Source organism: Balaenoptera ricei, chromosome 9, assembly GCF_028023285.1.
Source record: "Balaenoptera ricei isolate mBalRic1 chromosome 9, mBalRic1.hap2, whole genome shotgun sequence".
NCBI lineage: Eukaryota > Metazoa > Chordata > Mammalia > Artiodactyla > Balaenopteridae > Balaenoptera > Balaenoptera ricei.
The window spans coordinates 41898282-41924507 of NC_082647.1; the positions used below are offsets into that span (position 1 = coordinate 41898282).

Genomic DNA, 26226 nt, shown 5'->3' on the forward strand with positions numbered 1-26226 from the left:
CGGACCTGGATCCTGGAACAGTCATCAATCCCGCTTTTCATGAATAGAAGTGGAGGCAGAGACCCTCAGGACATGAGGAGTAGAGGGGAAATATCGGACATGAAAGAAAGTGCGGGGGGCTAAGATGCAGCCAGGTCCCAAGCCCCCGACCGTTTCATCATGTTAGCTCTTGTTGAATCGAGACCCCTGTCCCCTCCTTGCTGAAAGCACCATTGCATTTTCTGTGTCAAACCAAACGTGGGCCCTCAGGGCCTAAAACGGCAACTCTTCAATTGAACCTCCTTTGAAAACCTGAATTCAAGAGCATCTGTGGCCAGGGATTTTCCTGGCCCAATTTCAAAGGGAAATTTTTTCATGAAAAAGCAAAAGCAGTATGTTTTTCTTCTTTCTAAAAATCACTGTGCTTCTAGTATAATTCGTACCAAGTCACTAATTATTCAGTGCTGCGTGGTTTATAAAGCACATTTAAATGCAGCCTCGTTTATTCTTTAAAACAACCTGTGGCTCAGTAATAATAATGACAAGTAAAAGTTATCTGATACTGTCTCTGCACCAGGAACTCTTATAAATGCAACCCTGTTAGACAGACAACAGTTTTTTGGTCCCCTTTTTAAAGATGTAAAGCCGTGTGTCCAAGGTCACAGAGCTAGTCATGGATAAATATGATGTTTGAACCCAGCAGCCTGGTTATAAAGGTCAGGCTCAGAGCCACAGCATTGCCTGTCCCTTGACTCGGAGCCTCACTTTCAGATGAGCAAGTCGGTTCTAGTTTATTTAATGCTTGACCCACTAGCACAGTCAGCAGGTGGTAGAGACAAAGACCTATGTGTCTTCTGTTACATAATCCTTCCCTAAAATCCCCTCCAGTAAGAATGCCTTTCTGGCTCTGTGCCTCTCTTGTCCCCATCCTGTTTGGTCTAATGCCTTCAAAATGCAATGGAGGTGTCTCCACCCGTGGGAAGTTTTCCAGCTCGCAGCCTAGCTTCGGTCGCTTGGCCAGCCTCCTCCGTACTCCACGCTCACTGGTGCCTTCTCCTGCACCCTCTTCTTCTCTGGCTGCTTCCCCATCAGTCTCCCACACCCACCGACAGCTCTTGGAGAGCGGGGATACCATTTCTTGGTAAACTTTCTATCCCTGCGTTCCTACCACAGTGCTTAGTTTTAGTAGGGACTCTGCAGAAACAAGGGAATCAATAAAGAAAAAGCACTGCTTTATTAGAAAAACAAATGTTTAGGATACCAGGCTACTACCATGGGGCAACCAAGTTTTTGGTTGTTGTTTTGTTTTGATCAGAATTCACAGTGCCTATATACTGCCTATTTTCTTTTCTTTTTTTTTTTTAATTTTTTTTTTAAACTTTGGGTTTGTTTGTTTATTTATTTATTTATTTATTTATTTATTTATTTTTGGCTGTGTTCGGTCTTCATTTCTGTGCGAGGGCTTTCTCTAGTTGTGGCAAGTGGGGGCCACTCTTCATCGCGGTGCGCGGGCCTCTCACTATTGCAGCCTCTCTTGTTGCGGAGCACAGGCTCCAGACGCGCAGGCTCAGTAATTGTGGCTCACAGGCCTAGTTGCTCCGCGGCATGTGGGATCCTCCCAGACCAGGGCTCGAACCCGTGTCCCCTGCATTGGCAGGCAGATTCTCAACCACTGCGCCACCAGGGAAGCCCTACTGCCTATTTTCTATTGTAGCAGTGGTAGGACAGGAGGGTCCCCTCTTCATAATTTATTCTTTCTATTGAATTTCCAAATGCATGAACCCACATATGTATTATTTCACGTAAATTCACACAGACTATCTTTTTCTACGTTAACTGTGCTTTTAATTCATCATTCTTTGCTTTTTTTCATTTGTTCCTTCTTGCCCCTGCCCTGCTCTTTCCACCCACATCGTCCCTGTCCCCACCACAAGGTGAGCCGTGTAAACACGTCAGGATGTGTCCTTCCATGGTTTTCTCTGCTCTCATTTTATCTTACAGGGATGCACGTAACACACCCACACGCATGTGAAACAGAGTCACGCTGGTCCTGGGACTCAAATATGAGGCAGATACACATGGAAACTTTATTCCCCCTAGTTTTCTTTTGTTGTAATGCCCCAGTTTCATGACATAATTTTAGGCACTTTACACTTGAATAGCTCACCATTATGTAACGAATGCCATTCAGCTGCGATCACAATTGCTCCCTGGGTCAAGCCTGCTAGCCCAACCCCAGACAGTCATAAGGCAGGAGCAGCAAGCAGGTGATTAGCTGCACCAGCCAACGTGGTAACTGGGGTTCTAGGTATTTTCACCGTAAGTTTCTCTGCCTTAGACAGCTTTGCTGCCACAAATATTTTTGCCACGTAACTAATTAGCCATGATTTTGCTGTAAGGGATAAAACAATGAAAAATAAAAGAGAGACATTAAGAAGGACATCATGAAACATGAAAAATGAATTACAAAATTAAAGAGACTTTATTGCTAAATACAAAATATCTGAATATATTTAAAGTGTGTGTATATTTCATGGCAATACTGCGCAAATGACTGATCCTATTTAGTGACTTGTACATAAGCACTTGTCTTCCAGGTCTTTCAATCTTAGTATTTTACACACTGTTTTTTCTTGTTGATTCTTCTCCTCATTTGGCATCACACTTTTTCTTTTTTGCTAAGATTTCTTCCTCCGTTAGGAGAGGTATCAGTTTCCAAATACTAGGATGCATGTTTATACCTAAGCTTTGTATTGCGTTGTGAAAGCCTCTACACTGTTGTGTGTTCTTGGCATCTTGTAACATGTCTGTTGATAAACATTCCAAAGTTCTATGGGAAATGCGAGTTCAAATCTGCAACTTTCAGGCCCTCAACCTCTTTCTCCTCCATTGTAGTGTGCTTCAAAATCAGAAACCAGCTCTTGGGGCAAATCATCATCTGTCATGATTTTTGTATGATATATATCAAAACAAACTATCAACCAGTCATTTTATGGCAAAATTGTCTTATGGCCAATTAGTTATGCAGTGAAAATGTTTACAGCAAAAATGCTTGCTGCAAAGGTGCTTACAGTAAAAATACCTAAAAATAATGGACACGCCTAACTGGACAGAACATTGTGTGGCTGGGAACCTGAAAATCTGAAGAGAGTCCATGGATTGGATTCGAGATGTCTCCAGAAACTAAAATGTCATAAGAGCAGACACCTGATTCCTGTTTGCCCAATCCTAGAAACCATCCTTGGAATAACTGTTAGCATTGCACATAATAATGAAATGAGCTAATATTTTGTGAGTACTTATCACATGCTTGGCACAGGTCTTCCTTGCTTCACATGTAACAACACTATTAGTCTTTGCAACAGCCCTAGGAAGCAGGTACTGACACTGGCCCTGTTTACAAATGAGGTAACAGATATACAAACAGATTAAATAATTTGCCCAAAGTTACATACCAAGTAGACGGCAGACCTGGGATTCAAATCCAAGGAGTCTAATTTCAGAACCTAGAGCTATGTTAAGGGGCTTCCCATACTTTTCCTTCCCACTAAAACACCCACACCCATCACCCAATTACTTGCTTTGAAAATGCTTTCTCATCCTTTAGCTTTCACCTTAAGATCACCTCCCTCCCTGTATAGAGTTAGAAATGTTTTCCCTCTGGGTGCACAACCCTCTTATAGAATTTTCTCCATAGCACTGTGGTTATCTGTTGATGCCTTGTTTTCCCTCACCCATCATTAAGCTCTTCTAGCATAGGAAATGTATCTTATATTTAGCCCTAATATCTCATATGATTCCTGGCACATGCAAGGACTTCAAAAATGGCTGTGGAATGAATGAATGAATGAATGAATGAATGAATATTTCAGCATACAACCAGATACCTGTAAGGATACACAAGGTATCAAGTTTAGATACAATTTTGCAGAAGTAATAGTAGTGAAAGTCAACAATGCTTTATCCAAAACAGAGCCAGATGTGATTTGGAATTCAGAATTTCCCAGATTTTAAGAAAGTAACATACGGTGCATATACCACAACTCACCTAACACTCCCAGCACCTCCTAATCAAACAAATTTATATATCAGCAATGAAATATATGGATAGTCACACTAAATAGGGTATAGCTTATGAATTGCCTTAGACCAGTTTGGGTGAAGTTTTGCCACCAAATGTGTTAGCTGCAAAGTTGAAAATAAGAAACAAGTCTTGGTGTTCAGACCTGTTTGGATTTTGGGGCTATGAATAAGGGATTGTGGAGTTTATGTAAATTGCAATTTATGTGACTTATGATGACCAATCTACCCTCTCGTGTCTAGAATGTATGGTTTTGGTTCGTCACTTTGAGCCTTTAAAATAAGCAGGTAAAGGTTAATTTAATGAACTAACTTTCTAATTCTAGAGACAACTCATTGTTCCTTCCTTCAAGGACAAACTCTCATCCCCGAGATGGCAAAGGTGGAAAGGGGTAGCTTTGTCATCCTCAGTGAGACCCTTCACCCAGAACCTTTTCTCACACTGAAAATATGGCTCTTTGGGTCTGTTCGTCCTCTCTCTCTCCATCTCCCTCTCCCTCTGTGTCTTTCCTCCTTTTCTCATCTAGAAACATAAAATATCTATCCAAGAGGTCAAATATGTACATGGGAGAAAATACCTAGTCTTACAGGAGATGTCATCTCCCAAGAGGTCTATTAATGTGGTCTTGTGGTGGGTCCGCCACCTCAGAGCTCATAAGCCAGGCTCCACACCACCAATTAGGCACCATGCTGGCTCTGGCTGAATTCACATGACTTGAGACTCTCAGAACTGCTGAGAAGCTCTTGATTCAAAAGACCATTTACTAAATCCTATAAAGGGTCGTGTTACTCCCTCTATATTCTAGGCTCCAAGAATAACCTCACCCTGCCATATGACAGCACTTCCCTGCTACTCTGTAAGTGATTTTCCTAGAGGGCAACAGTGTTTGCCTTTGGAAGCTGGGAGAAGTCTGGTAGTGAGATCTCAGGGGAAATCCTCACTCAGCGGAGGTATCCATGGTTTTGACATGAATTGCTTGGTCATCAATCACATCAGAGCCCTTGGTTCCCCAGGCTCTTGAATGGGAGTGACAACTAAATTATCAGATTCTCAGAATAAGTGGTTTAAAAGAGGAGAATCTTAAGAAAAGAGTTCCATCACAGAATGTGTAAAATGTGTAAAATCTGTAGTACTGAGCTCGTTGACTGGACCAAAAATGTAGGTTCTTTCCTGAGGACCTCAACAGCCATATCCCATGCCCTCTAAAACTTGAGTTCATTATATTTTACCTCCCCATATAGGCCAACTAAAAAGTCAGAGAGAAAATAGTTCTGTTGAGTGGAGAGCAGGGATGAGCAAAGTTTGGCTGGTACTCTTCATTTTATTTTTATTTTATTTTTAAAATTTTTATTTAGGTCCTTAATTTTATTTTTAGAATGGAGTTCTGTCACATAAACTCAACACAGCCATATCTAAAAATGTCTCTATTTGTTTTCACAAACACCATTTGTTTTTTCTTAGCTCACCAGGTGTTTTGTTTTTTTTCTTCTAGGGCTATACAAAATTCTTTACCATTCAAAGATGTAGATTCAGACAAATACAGTGTTTTCCCAGTAAGTACCGTTAAGACTAACCAGATGTTTGCTAAATATTGCGTCGCTTCCTATAAATTTCTTTCCTTTAATAAGACAAGATTGAATGCCATTTGAATGTATTATTAATTTGATAATACACCATTTTACGATGTTTACAGACTTTTTGGTATCTTACTAATACATGAACCATCAAAGTGGATCTTAGTCCTAGACTGTTTTCGTTTCCTGATGCCATTCCCAGCTGGAATTCTCCATGGGGATAACAGTTATCTTGAAATGTGTTGGGAATTATTTTCAAAATTCTTAAACGTATTTTAACTTACTTTTTTAAAGTGTGTGTGTGTGTTTATGTCTGTGTACGCATGTTAGATTTAGAACAGTTAGGATGTCAGAATGTTCTCTGCGAAATTCAGCAAGCAAGCAACAGATGTCACAAACTCTCCAAAGTAGGTGGGATCTCAAATACTCTACCTGGGAATGTGAGAAATAAAAACATTGTTTGACATTATCATGACTCTTGATTCTTTCAAATCAGACATGTCAAAAATATAATAAATCCACACAACTAACCAGTTTGGCTAGAGGTTTTTTAAATTATCCAGCAAAATGATTAATCACTGGACCAAATAAACCAATTGTTTTGGAGACTTTGATAGAGAAAGCTCAGGGAGTTGGATGGTCCTGCTCTTTGTGGAAGTGCACATAGACACATACACATGAACACACATGTACACAGACACGTGTATAAAACATGCATTCACATAACAACCCATGTGAATGCACACGTGCCCACATACATGCACATTCACACACATGCACCCCCATACGCTCACATATTAGCATGCACCCAACACATATACACACACGTACACACTCACATACACACACACTTCATCTGTGATTGGCCCTGGTACCATATTACGTTTCACCTCACACAGGAGGTCTTAGCATATCATCTTAATTTTCTTAGTGATCTCTAGTGTTCCTAGACTGCATTTGGATTTAAAATGGCAGATGTCAGTACCCCTCAGACAGCTCTGATTGGCCTTCACTGTGGATAACGTCAAAGCAGAACTGACCCTTCCTGTGTGTGCTCTTCAATTTCAGACACTGCGGGGCTCTCACTGGCGAGGGAGAGACTGTAACGACAGCAACAAGATGGCATACCCAGGCAGAAGGTAACGGTCTCTGCTGGTCACTGATGTTGAAAATTACCTTCTGAAAAAGGAGGCAGAAGGCATAATTATCTCCCCCAGCCTAGGGGATTCATGCTTACAGAGAGGAGGGACCTCCATCTCCTAATTGAAGTAAAGCTCAATGAAAAAACAGTGTTTCTTTATTCATTTGCCCAAAAAATGCTCATCGAGTGTTGCCAAGCACTCTGCATCATGTTGGGTGGTAAACAAATAGAAATAGGCCTCCTCTCTAGGAGTTTACAGTCTAGTGGGAGAAACAAGTGAGTAGACAGGTTATTGTGGACGTTTATCCAGCCTCCTGCATGAGTTCTACAGGCAGCCCTGGGCCCAGAAAGAGTAGCCTCTTCCTCAGGAGGAGGGCGAGGCGGGCAGAGAGTAGAGCGCAGGTCACATTTTAGTCCCAGGCTGATGTTCAGTCAATCACATCTCAGACTTCAAACTGGGTATGCCAGCCTCCATCTTAGCTGTGACTACAGTGATGAAGCATTAACCAGATGTTTGGGAATTTAGAGGCATAACTTTAATGGTGTCACCTGTCTAAATGAAATGGACTGCAGATGTGTTCATTATTCTCATCGGTATCATTCCACAACAATACCGCCCATGAATATAGTCAATTGTGAAAAGACTGCACTTGGTCCACAGTTCCCAGCAAACATCCAAAGCCAAGAGAATGGCAAAGAGGTCAAGTGAGGCTTCTGTGTGCCACAACACACAATGGTGTGTGGCACTTTTCCCTGAAGAAACTGTTGTCTATCAAAGACACTTGGTGTAGCACTCATTCATTCATTCCTTCATTTGTGAAGCTGACATTCAGAGTGATGAATACATGCCAAAGACCAATGTTGACATTTTCTTCACAGGCCAGACAACTGGGATACACATCAGGATTCAAACTGTAATGGCATTTGGGTAAGCGACTAAATTCAAACTTAACCCTGTTCTCTTGCTTTCCGCCCTCCTTAAAAGCCCCTTGCCTGTTTGCTTCAGTCAGACCTAAGGAAGAAGATGGTAGGCTACAGCAACTCTTTTTCTGCTGTTTGGAAGAGAGGCATAGAATCCAATCACATATGAAGAATGTCCATGATGTAATGAGAGTTGAGGCTGTCTCTGTCACAGCCACTATAAGTCTCGCTTAAGCTCGGTCACATCTAATCCCTTTATTCTGTTTGGAACAGTGTGGAATTAAATGGAGAGTGGTGTATAGCAAAGTTTTACAGCAACCCAAACAGCTATTAGAGCAAACCGCATGCTGTCACTGTTTCATTGCAGCAATTTTTTTCTATTTCATAAGGCTAGTCAGGCAGAATGGAAGTTACCTGCAGTTACCCCACTACCCACATCCTGAGGCATCTAATGCTGGTGCCCCGGTTCCCTATGAATAATAAATTAGCAGCTTCCAGGTAGAGAAAAGGGAAGGAAAGAGAAAAGCCAAACACTTAATCTTAGCACGGCAATGGCAGCAGACCCAATTTTGTGAGGTCTTGAGCTTACAGGATTTGAGGGGTCCTCATGAAGAAAAAGAATACCAAATACAAATACAAAATCAAGAATAAAAGTATAATTAATTAGAACAATAAAAGAAATCTTAACAAATTCCTGGAGTCTTGGAAATTCAGGTCCCTTTCTTCTGAGATCTCTGTTCCAATTTACCAGGAGTGCTTATGTAGAAATATTGTTCTGAGTGCAGCCTGGCTCCTCTCCACCTAAAACACTCTATAGCTCCCAGCTGCTCCCAGCACTCACACAGGCAGGGATCGTACAAACCAGGAGCCTTGAAGTTTAAGATTCCCCAGCTTCAAGATAAGTTGCCTCTGAATGGTTGCCTAATTTGTCTGCTTGGATGAAGAGGAGAAAGTTTCTGTAAATAGTTTCCTCTCTCCAGGACACTGACAGTCCATTTCTTCTGAGATATGGAGAGCAAGACAGATTGTATCCTGGTATAGCCCTACCCACCCACCCTATCATCAGTCACACTGCCTTTTCATGAGGAGGGGAAGACATGTCCCCTAGATCTTAAGATGTCAAGATGTCAAGACCCCCAAAGCAACTCTTGTTCGACAAAGTCAAGCTTAGTTGTCATGTTGGAGGACATGGGGGGTTATTAGTGTGTGAAGTTGCTGTCTTGGTTCCATGACCCCATCCCTGCCTCTGACATGGGATCCCACCTACATAAGGAAGGCCAATAAGAGACTGTGCTAGACCAGCGGAAATCCACCAGGAGCCCAGGGAGCCAAGACTCAGAGTTTATCGTCAGTAATAGGAGAAAGACACATGACCTTCATACCTATCCCTTTCCATGGAGGAAAAATGACTCACAGATCACAAAATCATAAACTCAGAGAGGGCTTTACAATCACTAAGTCCAACATTTCCCAAACTGTGTCCAAGAACTCCAGTGTTGAGTGGGAGGTTAAGAGGTAAGGGAGGAGGGGCGCTATAGCAAAGTTTGGAAAGTACTGGGTCAAATAAGCCTGAACAGTTCACTTTACTTCCGAATTTCTCAGCATCTTTAATGTTTTAATGCACGTTGGGAGTCCCCAAGACCAAGAGAGTGAACACACTGTTTCCAGTACATCTCTGACCATCAGGTTCTTTCTTCCTAGAATACTGTTTATACCATTAAGATCTAGTGGAATGCCAGTGCTCTCCAGACCAGAGTTTGGCAAACAAAAGAAAACAAAAAAAAAACAAAAACAAATTATATATATATATTTTAACTTTTTTAAAGTTATCCAGACTCTGCTCGAACCTTCCAAGGACCAGCTGCTCCACTAATGCACAGACTTAGCTTTAAGTGTTAGGAAGTGCCCTCAGCTGGGGTAACTCCGTCCCACTCACAGGCTCAACCTCACTTCTGGGCTTCTCAGTCTCATCATATCAACATTTGGAATAATTCTTTATGTTTTGGGCTGCCTTGTAAATTGTATGATGGTCAGTAGCACCCCTGCCTCTCCCCACTAAATGCCGGTAGCTCCCCCTCCCCCCATTGTAACAACCAAAGATGTCTCCAGGCATTGCCAAATGTCCCTCCGGATGGCTGTGGGGCAGGGGGAGGGGATGCCTCAAAATCAGCCCTGTTGAGAATCTCTGCTCTAGAAGCATCAACCCTTAGGCACTGGAGGTGTCAGGGCACTTAGAGCTCCAACTCAGAGACTGCTGAACCCACTCTGCCCCTGTGTCCCGGTCACTGAATGGACCCTCAGTGCTCCCTCCGGGTGATACTACCAGCACTCAGAGCCCTGCCTTGCATCCTTCTGAACAAGATGGTCCAGTCTCTGGATCTCCCCTTATTCCTGCCCCCAGTTCCTTAAAGCCCAATTCACTTACCTAGGATGTTGCTATGTTGGATTAAGGGCTCAAGAGACTTTAAAGGATTTTATCCATTGATTTGTTTTTGTGCTTTTAAAGCCATTTGGGAAGGATTTCGTGTTTGTGTCTCATAAATTTGAAAGCAAGCTGCTAATTTCATCATTTCTCTTAAAGGGTGTTGATCCAAAAGATGGAATTCCATACGAGAAGAAATTCTGTGAAGGTATGAATTGTAAAAGTCAGTGTACTTATTCCAATAGAAGATTCTTTTCTAGTCTGGGTCAGATTGAAGCAAACAGACCATCCAAGTGAGGAAGTGCCTGATGCTACAACATAATGTTGACCAATTTACATTTATTTTTTATTATTATTTTTTAATTAATTAATTTTATTTATTTATTTATGGCTGTGCTGGGTCTTCGTTTCTGTGCAAGGGCTTTCTCTAGTTGTGGCAAGCGGGGGCCACTCTTCATCGCGGTGCGCGGGCCTCTCACTATCGTGGCCTCTCTTGTTGCGGAGCACAGGCTCCAGACGCGCAGGCTCAGTAATTATGGCTCACGGACCCAGCTGCTCTGTGGCATGTGGGATCTTCCCAGACCAGGGCTCGAACCCGTGTCCCCTGCATTAACAGGCAGATTCTCAACCACTGCGCCACCAGGGAAGCCCCCAATTTACATTTATTTTCGTGACAAATTAGAAAATGACATGAAAAAGATTATAGAAAAATGAGGCAGAATCAAGACAAAGCAAAGCTGAATTTGTTTAATTGATTCCTTTTTTGGGGAATTGGAAACTTTAATGATAATATTAGAAAAGGCTGTAAGATAGATAACAGGGTAACCGAAATCCAGCACTTCTCCAAATAAGAAAATAAGTGGAGGTGATAATTTTCAGTCTTCTTTGTGTCCTCCTCAATACACTATAATGTCAGACGTCTAGACTTGTACTGACAGAGTCCTTGTGTCAACTGGGCTAAGACTCATATCTGGGTGACTTGAGGAAGACCTCCAAGCAATAGCCATTGAGAGTTCCCAAAAATACCTGAGGAAAAGCTCTGTATTCTAAATGCCCAATGCCACATACACCTGGGCTACCAGTGTTCTTAGGAGGAACCTATTACCACCCACATAGTACTGAAAACATGGTCCTGGTGATGCCCAAAGAGTCTCAAACAAGACCCTATGGTAGCGTCACTGTTTTATGTTTAGACAATGCTTTCCCCTAACATTTAGAAGCATTTCATTCATTCATTCATTCATTCAACAGATATTTCCTGAACACCTATTCCTATTATGCACCAAGGGCTATACTTGGCTCTGAGTTTTTATGGGCAGACGTGATACAGTCCTTGCCCTCAATCAGCTTAAAGTCTAATTGTCTGTAAGCTATTAGAAGGATAGGATGGAGGTAGAAAGTGTAAGGACCCGACACATAGTAATGCAGTTTAGAAATGCTTGTTGGATGAATAAAGGAATGCATTAACAAATAGACAAATGAATAAGTAAACTCAGATCTAAGTGAAATCCTGGTGTGAGGCTCTGGGTTCACTGTGGGAAGCCTCTTGGATTCCCCAAATCCCAACCCCTCCTCAATGTCCTGGGCCTTCTCAGTCCCCATTTGTGTGGCCAAGTGCTAGCTGTCACAAAGTCCCGAGATAGGGAGCCGCTGGAGTGAGGCTGGGCCATCCTCGGCTTGATTTGGGGCCTTTGGAGGTGGAGGAAGTAGGCTCTCCTCTCTGACTCTGAGAAGCACTGATTGATTCTTTCAGGATCTTAAGGGATTTGGAAGAGTTCGTGCATCACCCATGGATGAATGATTCATGTAGATGGGCCTTAGAATCAGATTAAGTGATTCTTAACCTCCAAACATATAGGGCTGCATAGGGATTTTATCTCTCCATCTCCCCACTAATCAGCCATAATTGTCCATCCAGTGCTTTTGTATATATAGATTAAGGACATTAAAAGACCATAACATCTTTGAAAAAAATCAAAATTGCTCCATGAGATTACTAATTCCTAAAGTGGATATTAACAGAAATGAGTGTGTTTTCCAAGAAAGCAATTTTCAGAACCAAAATTTAGGGCATATTTCTGAGTTCAGATAAAGTTTTGATGCTTTTATTCATCTATCATTCACTCAAGATGTTGCACAGGAGTTTGTTTTATGCTGAGCTAGGAAGGACACCTGCATCTATACAGCTTAGCTGGTAGTTTCAATGGCCTGGAAATCTCATTCAGCTCCCAAATGCTATGCCCCTCACTCTCCAACACTCAAAAAGTGGCAATGCATCACTGTTACGACGCTCTATGCACAGAATACACACCAGGGTATGTGCTCACCTAACTACCCAATCTGGAGGCTCCAAACTACTTGAGTGCATAAATAATGCAAATAAATTGTGCCACCTAGGTTCACAGCCCAGGGGAATCATTTTGCTGGGAGACTCAGCTGGGGCTCATTTTCACATCCCTCCCGATTGGATCACAGCTTCACAGATGTCTTTGGTAAGTAATTTTGGCAGTAATCATGCGGGATGTGCTGGCCTCTGTGTTTGTTTCCCCCTTGCTCTCTATAAATGTGATGCCAGTTCCAAACAGGTGCAGATTTCCCTTCTCAGCACAATCTGCCATCAAAGGCATATCCACAGCCATTTCAGTTCAGTTCAGTTCAAACACTGTGATAAGAACAACAGACTCATAACAAGAGCTATCTCATCCATTAGAAAAGGAGGATGGTGCCCCTGCTGGATGGAAAGGAAACTTGGGCATAGTGGGGAAGCCCTTGTTGTACGGCCACCTCGGGATGTAGTTCTCTCTTCAACCTCCTATAAAATGAAAACGCTGATCCAGGGAAGTTAAACTGCAAGAATTATACATTCTTCTTTGATCCCTTTTCTCACACTGAAGAAATCAGACACGAACCTGAATACTCTCTTATGGAACCTCTCCCAAGTTCTAAAACTGGGCAAACACAGACCTCCCTTGTAAGGATGAGCAAACAGAGAAGCATTTGAACATAGAAAAAATGTTCATGGTCTCCAAAGAAAAGAACTCTTGAAAAAAGCTTCCTACAGGAAAGTGAATTTTGTAAGAGATTAAATCCAGATTCTCAACAATAGTGTGAGGAGATTATACTCATGAAAAAGGAACAATCTGAGGTTAGGGAAGACTACTTTTAGGTGAAACAATAATGGCCTGATGTAAAAATGCGATGGCCATACTGACTAGCAAGTTGGACAATGTAAAAAACAGGGTGAGAAAACCAGTCAGCCAAATTCTGGAACTTACATAAGAGACATATAGGATAGGTCCTGGAGATTGAATAGGAAACCCAGGGGAAGAGAACACATCAGACAGAGAGGAAGTGGTGACCAAATAAACATCAAAAGATAATTTTCTTGAGTTGAAGAAATCCTTGACTTTAATCCAAAACCCCACTGAACTCCAGAGAATATAAAAGAGACTCTACTCATCATGTCTTGCTTTTCCATTATATTCCAAATATAAAGAAAAATCTTGCAATCATTCAGCCCAACAAACAACCAGGACACATACTAGGAGGAAAAATCCTTTTGACATCAGACTTATCTTTCAATAATAAATTTCAGAAAATAGTGGAACAGCCTCTACAACATTTTGAGGATAGTGTGTCAAAAATGCTCCAGCTGCCAAGATACAGTTCCTACATGAAGGCCACAACATATTCTCAGTCATTCAAAGATTCAGAAAATATAACAGATTTATGCTTTCCTGAAAAAGATTATTTTAAGAATTATTCCAATCTCTCTGAGCATGGTATTATAAAAGCAAGGCCAAAAAAAAACTATTACTAGATTTAATTACATGAAATCTTCAAATGTATACAATGTCCAAAAATTCATAAAATTAAAAGACAAATGAAAAACTAGAGCAATATTTATAACATATAAGACAAGATTTAAATTCTCTAATAACAAAGAGTTCCCGCATATCAATAAAGAAAAAACAATTTAATTTTTTAATGATCAAGAACATGACCAATAGGGGCTTCCCTGGTGGCGCAGTGGTTGAGAATCTGCCTGCTAATGCAGGGGACACGGGTTCGAGCCCTGGTCTGGGAAGATCCCACATACCGCAGAGCGACTAGGCCCATGAGCCACAATTGCTGAGCCTGCGCGTCTGGAGCCTGTGCTCCGCAACAAGAGAGGCCGCGACAGTGAGAGGTCTGTGTACCGCGATGAAGAGTGACCCCCGCTTGCCGCAACTAGAGAAAGCCCTCACACAGAAACGAAGACCCAGCACAGCCATAAATAAATAAATAAATAAATAAATAAATAAATAAATAAAAGAACATGACCAATAAATATAAAAACAGTTTCATCTTCAGTAGTAATCAAAGAAAAACAAATTAAAACAACAATGAGGTATCATCTATCATCTGTCAAATAAGCAAAGGTTAACAAGTGATAAAGGCCTACTTTTAGCAAGAATATGGTGAAAGGGATATGTTCCTTCACCACTAATGAGAGTTTAAGTTGCTAGAACTTCTCTGGCAGGCAACTTGACAATATGTATAAAGTGACGTTATAGCGTTTGTGATTTTAACAAGTAATTCTGCTTCTGAAAATTTCTCTTTAAAACTAAGCAGTCATTTGCTCAAGAATCTATGTACATGAGTATTTATACTCATGTATAAAACGAAGAGTTATTTATAAGAGCAAAAATGAAAAAAGAAATTTAAAAAAAAATAGGGGATTGGGGTGGAGTCAAGATGGCATACTAGGAGGATGCGGAATTTGCGACTTCTCACAACTACGGCACCTACCAGGCACCGGTGGGGAACCACAGACACCTAAGGGGTTAGGAGGAACCCCCAGCAACCGGTGATCTCTCCTTTTGGCTTGTTGCCCCCCCCCCTTTTTTTTCTTTTTTCTGCTTTGGTTTTATTTTACCTTGTTGCAGTTGTTTCAATTATAGTTTTATTTTTCCTAATATATTTTTTATCTTTCTAATTTTATTTTGTTTGTTATTCTTTGATATTGTACTGCTCCTTTCTTCCTTTTTTTTTTTTACCATGCCACAAAGCTTGCGGGATCTTGGTTCCCAGGCCAGAGGCTGGGCCGGAGCTCCTGTGTTGGGAGCTCCAAGTCCAAACCGCTGGACTAACAGAGAACCTCAGACTCCAGGGAATATCAACTGGAGTGAGGCCTCCCAGAGGTCCTCATCTCAGCACCAAAACCCAGCTCTATCTAACTGCCTGCAAGCTCCAATGCTGGACGTCTCAGGCCAAACAACCAGTAAGACAGGAATACAGCACCACCCATCAAAAAAAAAAAAAAAAGAAAAGAAAGAAATGACAAAAAAATATGTTACAGATGAAAGAGCAAGGCAAAAACCTACAAGACCAAATAAATGAAGATGAAATAGGCAAGCTACCTGAAAAAGAATTCAGAGTAATGATAGTAAACATGATCCAAAATCTCAGAAACAGAATGGAGAAGACACAAGAAACATTTAACAAGGATATAGAAGAACTAAAGAGCAAACAAACAATGATGAACAACAAAATTACTGAAATTAAAAATACTCTAGAAGGAATCAATAACAGAATAACTGAGGCAGAAGAAAAGATAAGTGAGCTGGAAGATAAAATGGTGGAAATAACTGCCAGGGAGCCAAATAAAGAAAAAAGAATGAAAATAATTGAGGACAGTCTCAGAGACCTCTGGGACAACATTAAACGCACCAACATTTGAATTATAGGGGTCCCAGAAGAAGAAGAGAAAAAGAAAGAGTCTGAGAAAATATTTGAAGAGATTATAGTAGAAAACTTCCCTAACATGGGAAAGGAAAGAGTCAATCAAGTCCAGGAAGCACAGAGAGTACCATACAGGATGAACCCAAAGAGAAACACGCTGAAACACATATTAATCAAACTATCAAAAATTAAATACACAGAAAAAATATTAAAAGCAGCAAGAGAAAAGCAACAAATAACATACAAGGGAATCCCCATAAGGTTAACAGCTGATTTTTCAGCAGAAACTCTGCAAGCCAGAAAGGAGTGGCAGGACATATTTAAAGTGATGGAAGGGAAAAACCTACAACCAAGATTACTCTACCCAGCAAGGATCTCATTCAGATTTGACGGAGAAATTAAAACCTTTCCAGACAAGCAAAAGCTAAGAGAATTCAGCACCACCAAACCAGCTTTATAACAAAATGCTAAAGGAACATCTCTAGGCAGGAAACACAAGAGAAGGAAAAGACCTACAATAACAAACCCAAAACAATTAAGAAAATGATAATAGGAACATACATATTGATAATTACCTGAAATGTAAATGGATTAAATGCTCCAATCAAAAGACATAGACTGGCTGAATGGAAACAAAGAAGACCTGTATATATGCTGTCTACAAGAGACCCACTTCAGACCTAGGGACACATACAGACTGAAAGTGAGGGGATGGAAAAAGATATTGCATGCAAATGGAAATCAGAAGAAAGCTGGAGTGGCAATTCTCATATCAGACAAAATAGACTTTAAAATAAAGACTATTACAAGAGACAAAGAAGGACACTACATAATGATCAAGGGATCAATCGAAGAAGAAGTTATAACAATTGTAAATATTTATGCACCCAACACAGGGGCACCTCAATACATAAGGCAAATGCTAACAGCCATAAAAGGGGAAATCAACACTAACACAATAATAGTAGGGGACTTTAACACCCCACTGTCACCAATGGACAGATCATCCAAAATGAAAATAAATAAGGAAACACAAGCTTTAAATGATACATTAAACAAGATGGACTTAATTGATATTTATAGGACATTCCATCCAAAACAACAGAATACACTTCTCAAGTGCTCATGGAATATTCTCCAGGAGAGATCATATCCTGGGTCACAAATCAAGCCTTGGTAAATTTAAGAAAATTGAAATCATACCAAGTATCTTTTCCAACCACAATACTATGAGACTAGATATCAACAGCACATTAAAAGGATCATACACTATGATCAAGTGGTGTTTATCCCAGGAATGCAAGGATTCTTCAATATGTGCAAATCAATGTGATAAACCATATTAACAAATTGAAGGGGAAAAACCATATGATCATCTCAATAGATGCAGAAAAAACTTTTGACAAAATTCAGCACCCATTTATGATAAAAAACTCTCCAGAAAGTAGGCATAGAGGGAACTACCTCAACATAATAAAGGCCGTATATGACAAACCCACAGCCAACATCTTTCTCAATGGTGAAAAACTGAAACCATTTCCTCTAAGATCAGGAATGAGACAAGGTTGCCTACTCTCACCAATATTATTCAACATAGTTTTGGAAGTTTTAGCCACAGCAATCAGAGAAGAAAAAGAAATAAAAGGAATCCAAATCCAAAAAGAAGAAGGAAAGCTGTCACTGTTTGCAGATGACATGATACTATACATAGAGAATCCTAAAGATGCTACCAGAGAACTACTAGAGCTAATCAATGAATTTGGTAATGTAGCAGGATATAAAATTAATGCACAGAAATCTCTTGCATTCCTATACACTAATGATGAAAAATCTGAAAGAGAAATTAAGGAAACACTCCCACTTACTACTGCAACAAAAAGAATAAAATACCTGGGAATAAACCTACCTAAGGAGACAAAAGACCTGTATGCAGAAAACTATAAGACACTGATGAAAGAAATTAAAGATGATACAAACAGATGGAGAGATATACTATGTTCTTGGATTGGAAGAATCAACATTGTGAAAATGACTATACTGCCCAAAGGAATCTACAGGTTCAATGCAATCCCTATCAAACTATCAATGGCATTTCTCCCAGAAGTAGAACAAAAAATTGCACAATTTGTATGGAAACACAAAAGACCCCGAATAGCCAAAACAATCTTGAGAAAGAAAAATGGAGCTGGAGGAATCAGGCTCCTGGACTTCAGAGTATACTACAAAGCTACAGTAATCAAGACAGTATGGTACTGTCAGAAAAACAGAAATATAGATGAATGGAACAGGATAGAAAGCCCAGAGATAAACCCACGCACATATGGTCACCTTATCTTTGATAAAGGAGGCAAGAGTATACAATGGAGAAAAGATGGCCTCTTCAATAAGTGGTGCTGGGAAAACTGGACAGCTACATGTAAAAGAATGAAATTAGAACACTTCCTAACACCATACAAAAAAATAAACTCAAAGTGGATTAAAGACCTAAATGTAAGGCCAGACACTCTAAAACTCTTAGAGGAAAACATAGCCAGAACACTCTTTGACATAAATCACAGCAAGATCCTTTTTGACCCGCCTCCTAGAGTACTGGAAATAAAAATAACCAAATGGGACCTAATGAAACTTAAAAGCTTTTGCACAGCAATGGAAACCATAAACAAGACGAAAAGACAACCTTCAGAGTGGGAGAAAATATTTGCAAATGAAGTAACTGACAAAGGATTAATCTCCAAAATATACAAGCAGCTCATGCAGCTCAATATCCAAAAAACAAACAACCCAATCCAAAAACGGGCAGAAGAGCTAAATAGACATTTCTCCAATAAAGATATACAAATTGCCAATGAACACATGAAAAGATGCTCAACATCACTAATCATCAGAGAAATACAAATCAAAACTACAATGAGGTATCACCTCACACAGGTCAGAATGGCCATCATCAAAAAATCTACAAACAATAAATGCTAGAGAGGGTGTGGAGAAAAGGGAACCATCTTGCACTGTTGGTTGGAATGTAAATTGATCCATCCACTATGGAGAACAGTATAGAGCTTCCTTAAAAAGCCAAAGATAGAACTACCATATGACCCAGCAATCCCACTACTGGACATATACCCTGAGAAAACCATAATTCAAAAAGAGTCATGTACCACAATGTTCACTGCAGCACTATTTACAATAGCCAGGACATGGAAACAACCTAAGCGTCCATCGACAGATGAAAGGATAAAGAAGATGTGGCACGTATACACAAAGGAATGTTACTCAGCCATAAAAAGAAACGAAATTGAGTTATTTGTAGTGAGGTGGATGTACCTAGAGTCTATCATACAGAGTGAAGTAAGTCAGAAAGAGAAAAACAAATACCATATGCTAACACATATATATGGAATCAAAAAAAAAAGTGATTCTGATGAACCTAGGGGCAGGACAGGAATAAAGATGTAGACGTAGAGAATGGACTTGAGGACATGGGGAGGGGGAAGGGTTAGCTGGGACAAAGTGAGAGAGTAGCATTGACATATATACACTACCAAATGTAAAATAGATAGCTAGTGGGAAGTAGCTGCGTGGCACAGGGAGATCAGCTCGGTGTTTTGCGACCATCTAGAGAGGTGGGATAAGGAGGGTGGGAGGGAGACGCAAGAGGAGGGGATATGGGGATATACGTATGCATATAGCTGATTCACTTTGTTATACAGCCGAAACTAACACAATACTGTAAAGCAGTTATACTCCAATAAAGATGTTTAAAAAAATAGGGGATTAGATATTTTAAAATATATTGCATCCACAAAATGAAATATTATGCAACTGTTAATAACATATTATAGACCCATTTCTTAGCAAGAAAATATGTTTATGCTAATTTGTTAGGTGGCAAAACCAGGTTACAAGATAGTAATATATGGGCCAGTTTTTATGAACATATGTGTGTTCATGTGTACAGACAAAGAAAATAATTTGAAGGTTGTAGATCAGTATGTTAACTTTGGACTCTAGAATTCTGGATAACTTTTTTCTAATTTGTCTTCAATGAATTTTTGTTATGTATGTACCAAATATTTGAAGGATTGTTTTGTTTGGTTTTTAAGCAAATAGCTAAGGAAACCAGCTAAAGAATACTAAAGCATTACTTTTTTAACCTTCATAAAAGCCCTCTGGGGTAGGTGTTATTACAACATAGCCTCACTTTCCAGACAAGTACTCAGAAATGTTGAGTAGATAGCCTTAGGTCACACAGCTAAGAGGTGCAGAACCACTTCCTGTCAGTATCATCTTGAACAAACCACCTAACCAGAAACTCTGTAGATGATGAAGGAAGGCCATGTGCTTCAGTGAGCTAAGGTCTGTGAAAATGCTTTGGAAACTGTATGTTGGATTCAAACCAGACAAAAGTAGATTGACACACAGCTCACACAGTGCAGTGGTGGTAGCTAACCAAGCTGGTCGATGTCCTCATGCTTGACCTTCCTATTCCGCACCTGGCCTCTGGAGGCGGAGGTGAGGGGTGCCTCTCGCTTTAGGGTTCCCTTGGGGAGGACAGCCTCTCACTGGAGCTGGCAGCTCTCTCTGCAGTGTGCTAAGTCTCTGAGGAAGAGAAAGACCCATTGAGAAGACGTTTTAAAGAAATCATTCCCACAAGCCCAGTAGCCAGCCCCATCCTGGAATCCAGACAATTGGAATTTGGATTGTAGCAATTTTTTATTTGCTATTTGCAACAACAAATGAATTGAAATAACTGCAGATCAGCAGTTGTTGGTTTGGGTTTGGGTTATTTCCCACCCCACACCCATCCCTTTTCGGCAGTAAATTAGTAGTTCAGAAAAATGACTATGAGAATGGCAATGAGGAACCCATATCGGGCATAATGGTAATTGGGATTCATTAGTTTCATCAATATGTCAGTAATGCTATTGATGGTAGAGACAACGCTACAGTTTTAGTGTTAGTTTGTCATCTATTTCAAGCCTTTGATGTTCTAGGATTCTTAAAATATCTCTCCAGGTTAACATTCCTCTCCAAGCTAAAAGTTAGCCTGGGCACTCCCAGCCTGGGCCAATTCTGTGGGATACCATTTGATAAGAATGAAAGATGGGACAAGAAGAATAAAAGACAGAGATTTTGCTCAGAAAGTTGATGTTGAAAATGAAGATTTATCACTGAGTTATTGTCAAAATAATGCTGTATACACCACCCAAATCTCAATGACTTAAAACAATCGTCATTTCTTCTCACTTACACAGCTGTTCTAGGCTGGGCTCTGTTAGTCTTCGCTCCAAGCTGAAGCTTGGGTCCAGGTCTGCTCCACGTGTCTCTCATTTTTCCTTGGTTGGGCAATCTATCCAGAGCATGCACTTTTCATGATAATGTCAGAAATGCAAGAGGACAAGACCCTCACACAAACATATTTGCTGCATCATGTCTGCCATCAACCCATAAGCAAAGCAACTCACATGGCCAAAACCAATAGGGAAGGAAGTAATCTGCCCAAAGTGAAAGAGGGAAGAGAGGGAATGTTTGCTCTGTTGCTTTTATCTAATCAGATATGTTAAATATTCAGTGGAGAAAAATAAGCAAATACAGAAATTATGAAGAAATTATTAAAATTTCCCTCATGCTACCACCCAGAGAGAATCATTTTAACATTTTGGAGTATCAGATTTGTTTTGAAATATTCTTTTAATATTCTTCTTATTGGGGAAAAAAGAAGATATAAAGTCAACATTAGAACCAATTATGAGAAAATTAAAAAAAATTACCCCCACTATCTTAAACTTTTCTCTTCCCCAGTACTCTACCCTCACTATGCATACACACACACACACACACACACACACACACACACACACACACTATGTAGTCACAAGAATAGCAAGTAAGCAATTGGCAATGCTCCTTTTTTTAAAAATTAGTACTAATCATAATCATTTTTCCACATTGCTACTTAGTCTTTTTACTCATTATATCTGTCAGTGTTACATACTATCCTTTTCAGTGTACAAGCCATAATCCACGACTGGATATTAAGCTGATTCATGGTTTCATTTTCTGGACAGTATAGATCATACTCCTTTTTTTTTTTACTTACTATTTTTTATTGAAGTAACATCAGTTTATAACATTATATATGCTTCATATGTACAACATTATATTGCAACTTCTGTATACACTACAGTGTGTTCACCACCAAAAATTTAGTTTCTATCTATCATCATACAGTTGAACCCCTTTACCCAGTGCCCAGCAGCAGGTGCATGGATAAAGAAGATGTGGCACATATATACAGTGAAATATTACTCAGCCATAAAAAGAAACGAAATTGAGTTATTTGTAGTGAGGTGGATGGACCTAGAGTCTGTCATACAGAGTGAAGTAAGTCAGAAAGAGAAAAACAAATACCATATGCTAACACATATATATGGAATCTAAAAAAAAAAAAAATGGTTCTGATGAACCTAAGGGCAGGACAGGAATAAAGACGCAGGCATAGAGAATAGACTTGAGGACACAGGGAGGGGGGAGGGTAAGCTGGGACAAAGTGAGAGAGTAGCATTGACATATATACACTACCAAATGTAAAATAGATAGCTAGTGGGAAGCAGCCACATAGCACGGGGAGATCAGCTCGGTGCTTTGTGACCACCTAGAGAGATGGGATAGGGAGGGTGGGAGGGAGATGCAAGAGGGAGGGGATATGGGGATATATGTATACGTATAGCTGATTCACTTTGTTATACAGCAGAAACTAACACAACATTGTAAAGCAATTATACTCCAATAAAGATGTTAAAAAAAAAAAAGAAAAGAAATGGAAGCATAGAGAACTTAAGGATCCTGCCCAAGATCAATCAGATAATAAAGATCAAAACCATGATTTGGAAAAAAAAAAAGAAGATGTGGTATATATATACAATGGAATACTACCCAGCCATAAAAATAAAAAGATGAAATCTTGCCATTAGCCACAACATGGATGGACCTTGAGGGTGTTAGGCTAAATGAAATAAGTCAGATGGAAAAAAACAAATACCGTATGAGTTCACTCATATATGGAATATTTTTTAAATGCTCCTTTTTAAAAAAGACTTCCAGTTTTTAAAACTTATTATCTATAGAGTCTCTTCATTTGCACAGAGAATCAGGTTAGGTATAAGTACCATGCCTAGTGGACACCCATGATGTATGTTGAGCTTAGATGTCTCCTGTTTTGGTTACTTGGCTTTTAATGTTTGTAAGCAAAATATCACTAAATCCTAACCCAGGACCTACCATGTGCCAAACCCTGTGATAGGAGCTAATGACACAGAGGTGAAGAGGATGGAAAGAGCCCAGGTCCTCAGAGAGTTTCAGGCCTTGTGGGGAAAGCAAATAGGCAATTCCAGAGTGTGAGCTGCTGTGATGCACACGTGCTTCCCAAACTGGGAGGAAGAAGGCACCGGAGGCATCCGTCCCAGCAGACCTAGGAAGGAGTGTCTTAGGGGCTGAAAGAGCACGTGCAAAGGCTCACAAGTAAGAGGGTGCAGAGTTAGGAGAAGTTTGGTGGGGCTGAACTGACATTGATCCAGCACAAGGTCTGAATGTAAGAGAAGAGCCTAGGAAGGTGCATAGGAGCTGATCTCAGAGGACCTCAAAGTCACATTAAGGAACTCAGAGTTTATCCTGAAGGCAATAGGAAGCCGTCAAAGGGGTTTAAACTAAGAAATAGCAGCAGTCTGACTTGAATTTCAGAAAAATCACCCCGGTTTCAATGGGCAGGATGGATTACATGGGTGGGGGGCGTGGGGGAGGAAGGGGGAGCAGGCAAGAAAATCAGCTAGGAGTTTGTTATTATTCTAGTAAAAGTGTCCTAAGCTAGAAGAGTACATTGGGAAGAAAAGAAATGGACAGACTCAGAAGTTATCTAGAATCAACCATGGATATGTAGTTTTCTCACACCCTGCCTGCTCTGTGGACTTTACGTCCAGTTTCTGAATAGACCACCCTCCTCCAGCCAGATATCTCAGGCTGCGGTTAACCCAGGGCTGTTCCCAGCACCCTTGCATCTGGGGAGGCTGCCTGGACTTCATCTCCCCAGTGCATATCTTCCCTGCAGGGTCTAAGCCAGGCTTTGGAGACTCTACTGGAAGAGTCTGCCCTCCTACAAAACTTCTGGTACTTCTGGTTCCTCTGCACCAAACTCCCCTAACCCTAGCAGTTGTGGTGGACTTATAATTTATTGCCCAAACTTGAGAGAAGAGGGATCATTACTGTTAATTATGTGAGGACAATAGGCATTAACCCAGACCGGCCCGGACATATTGGGATATACAGCCACCCTACTGATGGCACAGAAGCCATTTGTGAAACTGACACCATGAGCCCAGAGGGGAATTTCAAGCCCCTAAATTATCTCTGTATAAAATAATCTTGGACTTTGAATCAGACATACCTGTGCTCAAATCCTGGCTTAGCCACTTATCTTTACTTATTTTCTCTGAGCTTTAATTTCCTTGTGTATAAAATATAAATAATGATAGATATTTCATTAGAAATTTGGGATGATTTTGTAACAGATGTTAAAAACTGGACTATTTATTTCTACCTAACTTTCAAGTGAGACCCTAAGACAATGTGGGCCAACTAGTCCCACCTTCCACAGTCAAATATTAGAAGGACTTCAGCAGGACCTGCAGAAGAAGGGAGTGAAAACCATTTCTGCAACCTGTAGCTTGAGGCTGGGAATCGCTAGTGGCAGTATGGCAGTGGGGCTCGCTGTCCCTATGGGGGAAGGGCAGGATGCTTTCCCTCACTGTAGGAGGCCACTAAGAGACTTGGACAGGTGTCCTCGGAGACTGGGGTCAAAAAAGCTGGAGTCTGACACTCCTGTGAGTAATGTAAGGGTGGTGACTGAGTCATCAGGACAGAAAGAGTGTGTGTCCTGGGGCAAGGATATGGACCCCAGGAAGGGAGAGCCAACCTGGGCCATTGAAAATCCTGGAGAGGATTGCCTGGATTTGACCTCAATGTGGGGATTAAACTCCAGATGACCAGGGGCTGGAGCATGAAACTTAAGTGACTAGTGAGGGTGAAGGGAATGTACCAACTCCACAATGGGATTTATTAATTCATTAGAAAATAACAATAAGAAACACATTAACATAAATAACATATTTTTATAACAACTTTATTTCCTGAAACAAAAAAAGTATAGGCTAAAATAATAGCATTCTTTTCTACTTTTGTGAATCTCCTTGATATCTGGATAGAAGACAGCTAAATTCCCCTATCTGCTTCTGCCTTCAATCTACTTCTGTATCCATGTATGTGGCCTCTTGAAAACTCCATTGTACCCTTATGAGTGAATTAAAATAAAAAAGATAAATCAAGTTTTAGTATTATGATGATAATAGTGATTTCATGAACACTCTCTGAGGGTCTCAAAGATCCTCAGGGGTCCCCAGACTTTGAGAACCACTGCCACAGCGTTTTCCCACTGCCTCCAATGTCCAAACTTTGAGGATTTACAAAAGAAAGATGTGGTTGTGGGGTACGGCAGTGTAGTTTTCAAAATTCTTCACATGTCAGGGAAGAGCTTGCACTCTAAGACAGACCGCTGCAGGGCAAAATGGGGAAGCCATCAGCATGGTGTGGGCTACTCCCTCAACCAAAGTACTTCTGCAGCACATCGGAACATGTGAGGTTCCCCAAGAGAGCATCTCTGCCCATCAGACTCTCCTCAGTCCTCACTCTGCCCACAGGTTCCCTTATTTGAGAGCCTTTTAGTGATGTCACTGCAAAGAGAGAAAGCCTCCAATATTTTGGCTAATTCAGCATGTGGAACCCTTTTAAACTGGGTTTCTTGTCACTGTCAGAGTCACCATTTATGAGGGGTCAGTCAGGAAAATGAAAGCATTCCAACAGAGGGGATTTAATATAGGGAATTGGCTACCCTGGTAGATTTAACACAGGGAACTGATTACACAGGTATTAGAACAAAAAGGGGGATGCTGAAGTTATCAGAGATTAATCATTGCAAAAAGCAGCTGCTGACTGCAGGGCTAAGGAACAACAAGGAGGAAGAGGTATTACCAGAAGCTAGAGGGGGGGGTGCAGCTGGTGTTTGGACTATTGCACAGCCTGTACTCTGACTGCCGAGGGCACACAAACCAGCTGCTACTGAACCACTGAGGAGTGTGGAGAGGAGCTGGAAGTAGCACAGAAGGCTGGAGGCTGGAAGCTGCTGGGGGATGCCGACCTCAACTAGACACCAGAAAATAGTTCCTCCTCTCCTTCTCTCACCCCCACTTGCCCATCTCCCACCTGCACCTCTCACTGGCAGAGAGACTCAGAGGAATCTGGGAAGTGTAGTTTGCAGTGTCCAACTCCATAGCACAGA

The 26226-nt window shown here is 40.7% G+C and overlaps 1 protein-coding gene across 3 annotated transcripts in view; it reads left to right on the forward strand.

The window, feature by feature from the left end:
* The window catches only part of AOAH (acyloxyacyl hydrolase), a 195175-nt gene that overhangs the window by 84936 nt on the left and 84013 nt on the right, over positions 1 to 26226 (forward strand). For all 3 annotated transcript variants that reach the window (XM_059933610.1, XM_059933609.1, XM_059933611.1), the window contains 5 exons: positions 5553 to 5613; positions 6703 to 6773; positions 7655 to 7703; positions 10278 to 10326; positions 12516 to 12610. In XM_059933610.1, coding sequence (XP_059789593.1) covers positions 5553 to 5613; positions 6703 to 6773; positions 7655 to 7703; positions 10278 to 10326; positions 12516 to 12610 — 325 coding nt within the window. The remainder of the gene's footprint in view (positions 1 to 5552; positions 5614 to 6702; positions 6774 to 7654; positions 7704 to 10277; positions 10327 to 12515; positions 12611 to 26226) is intronic.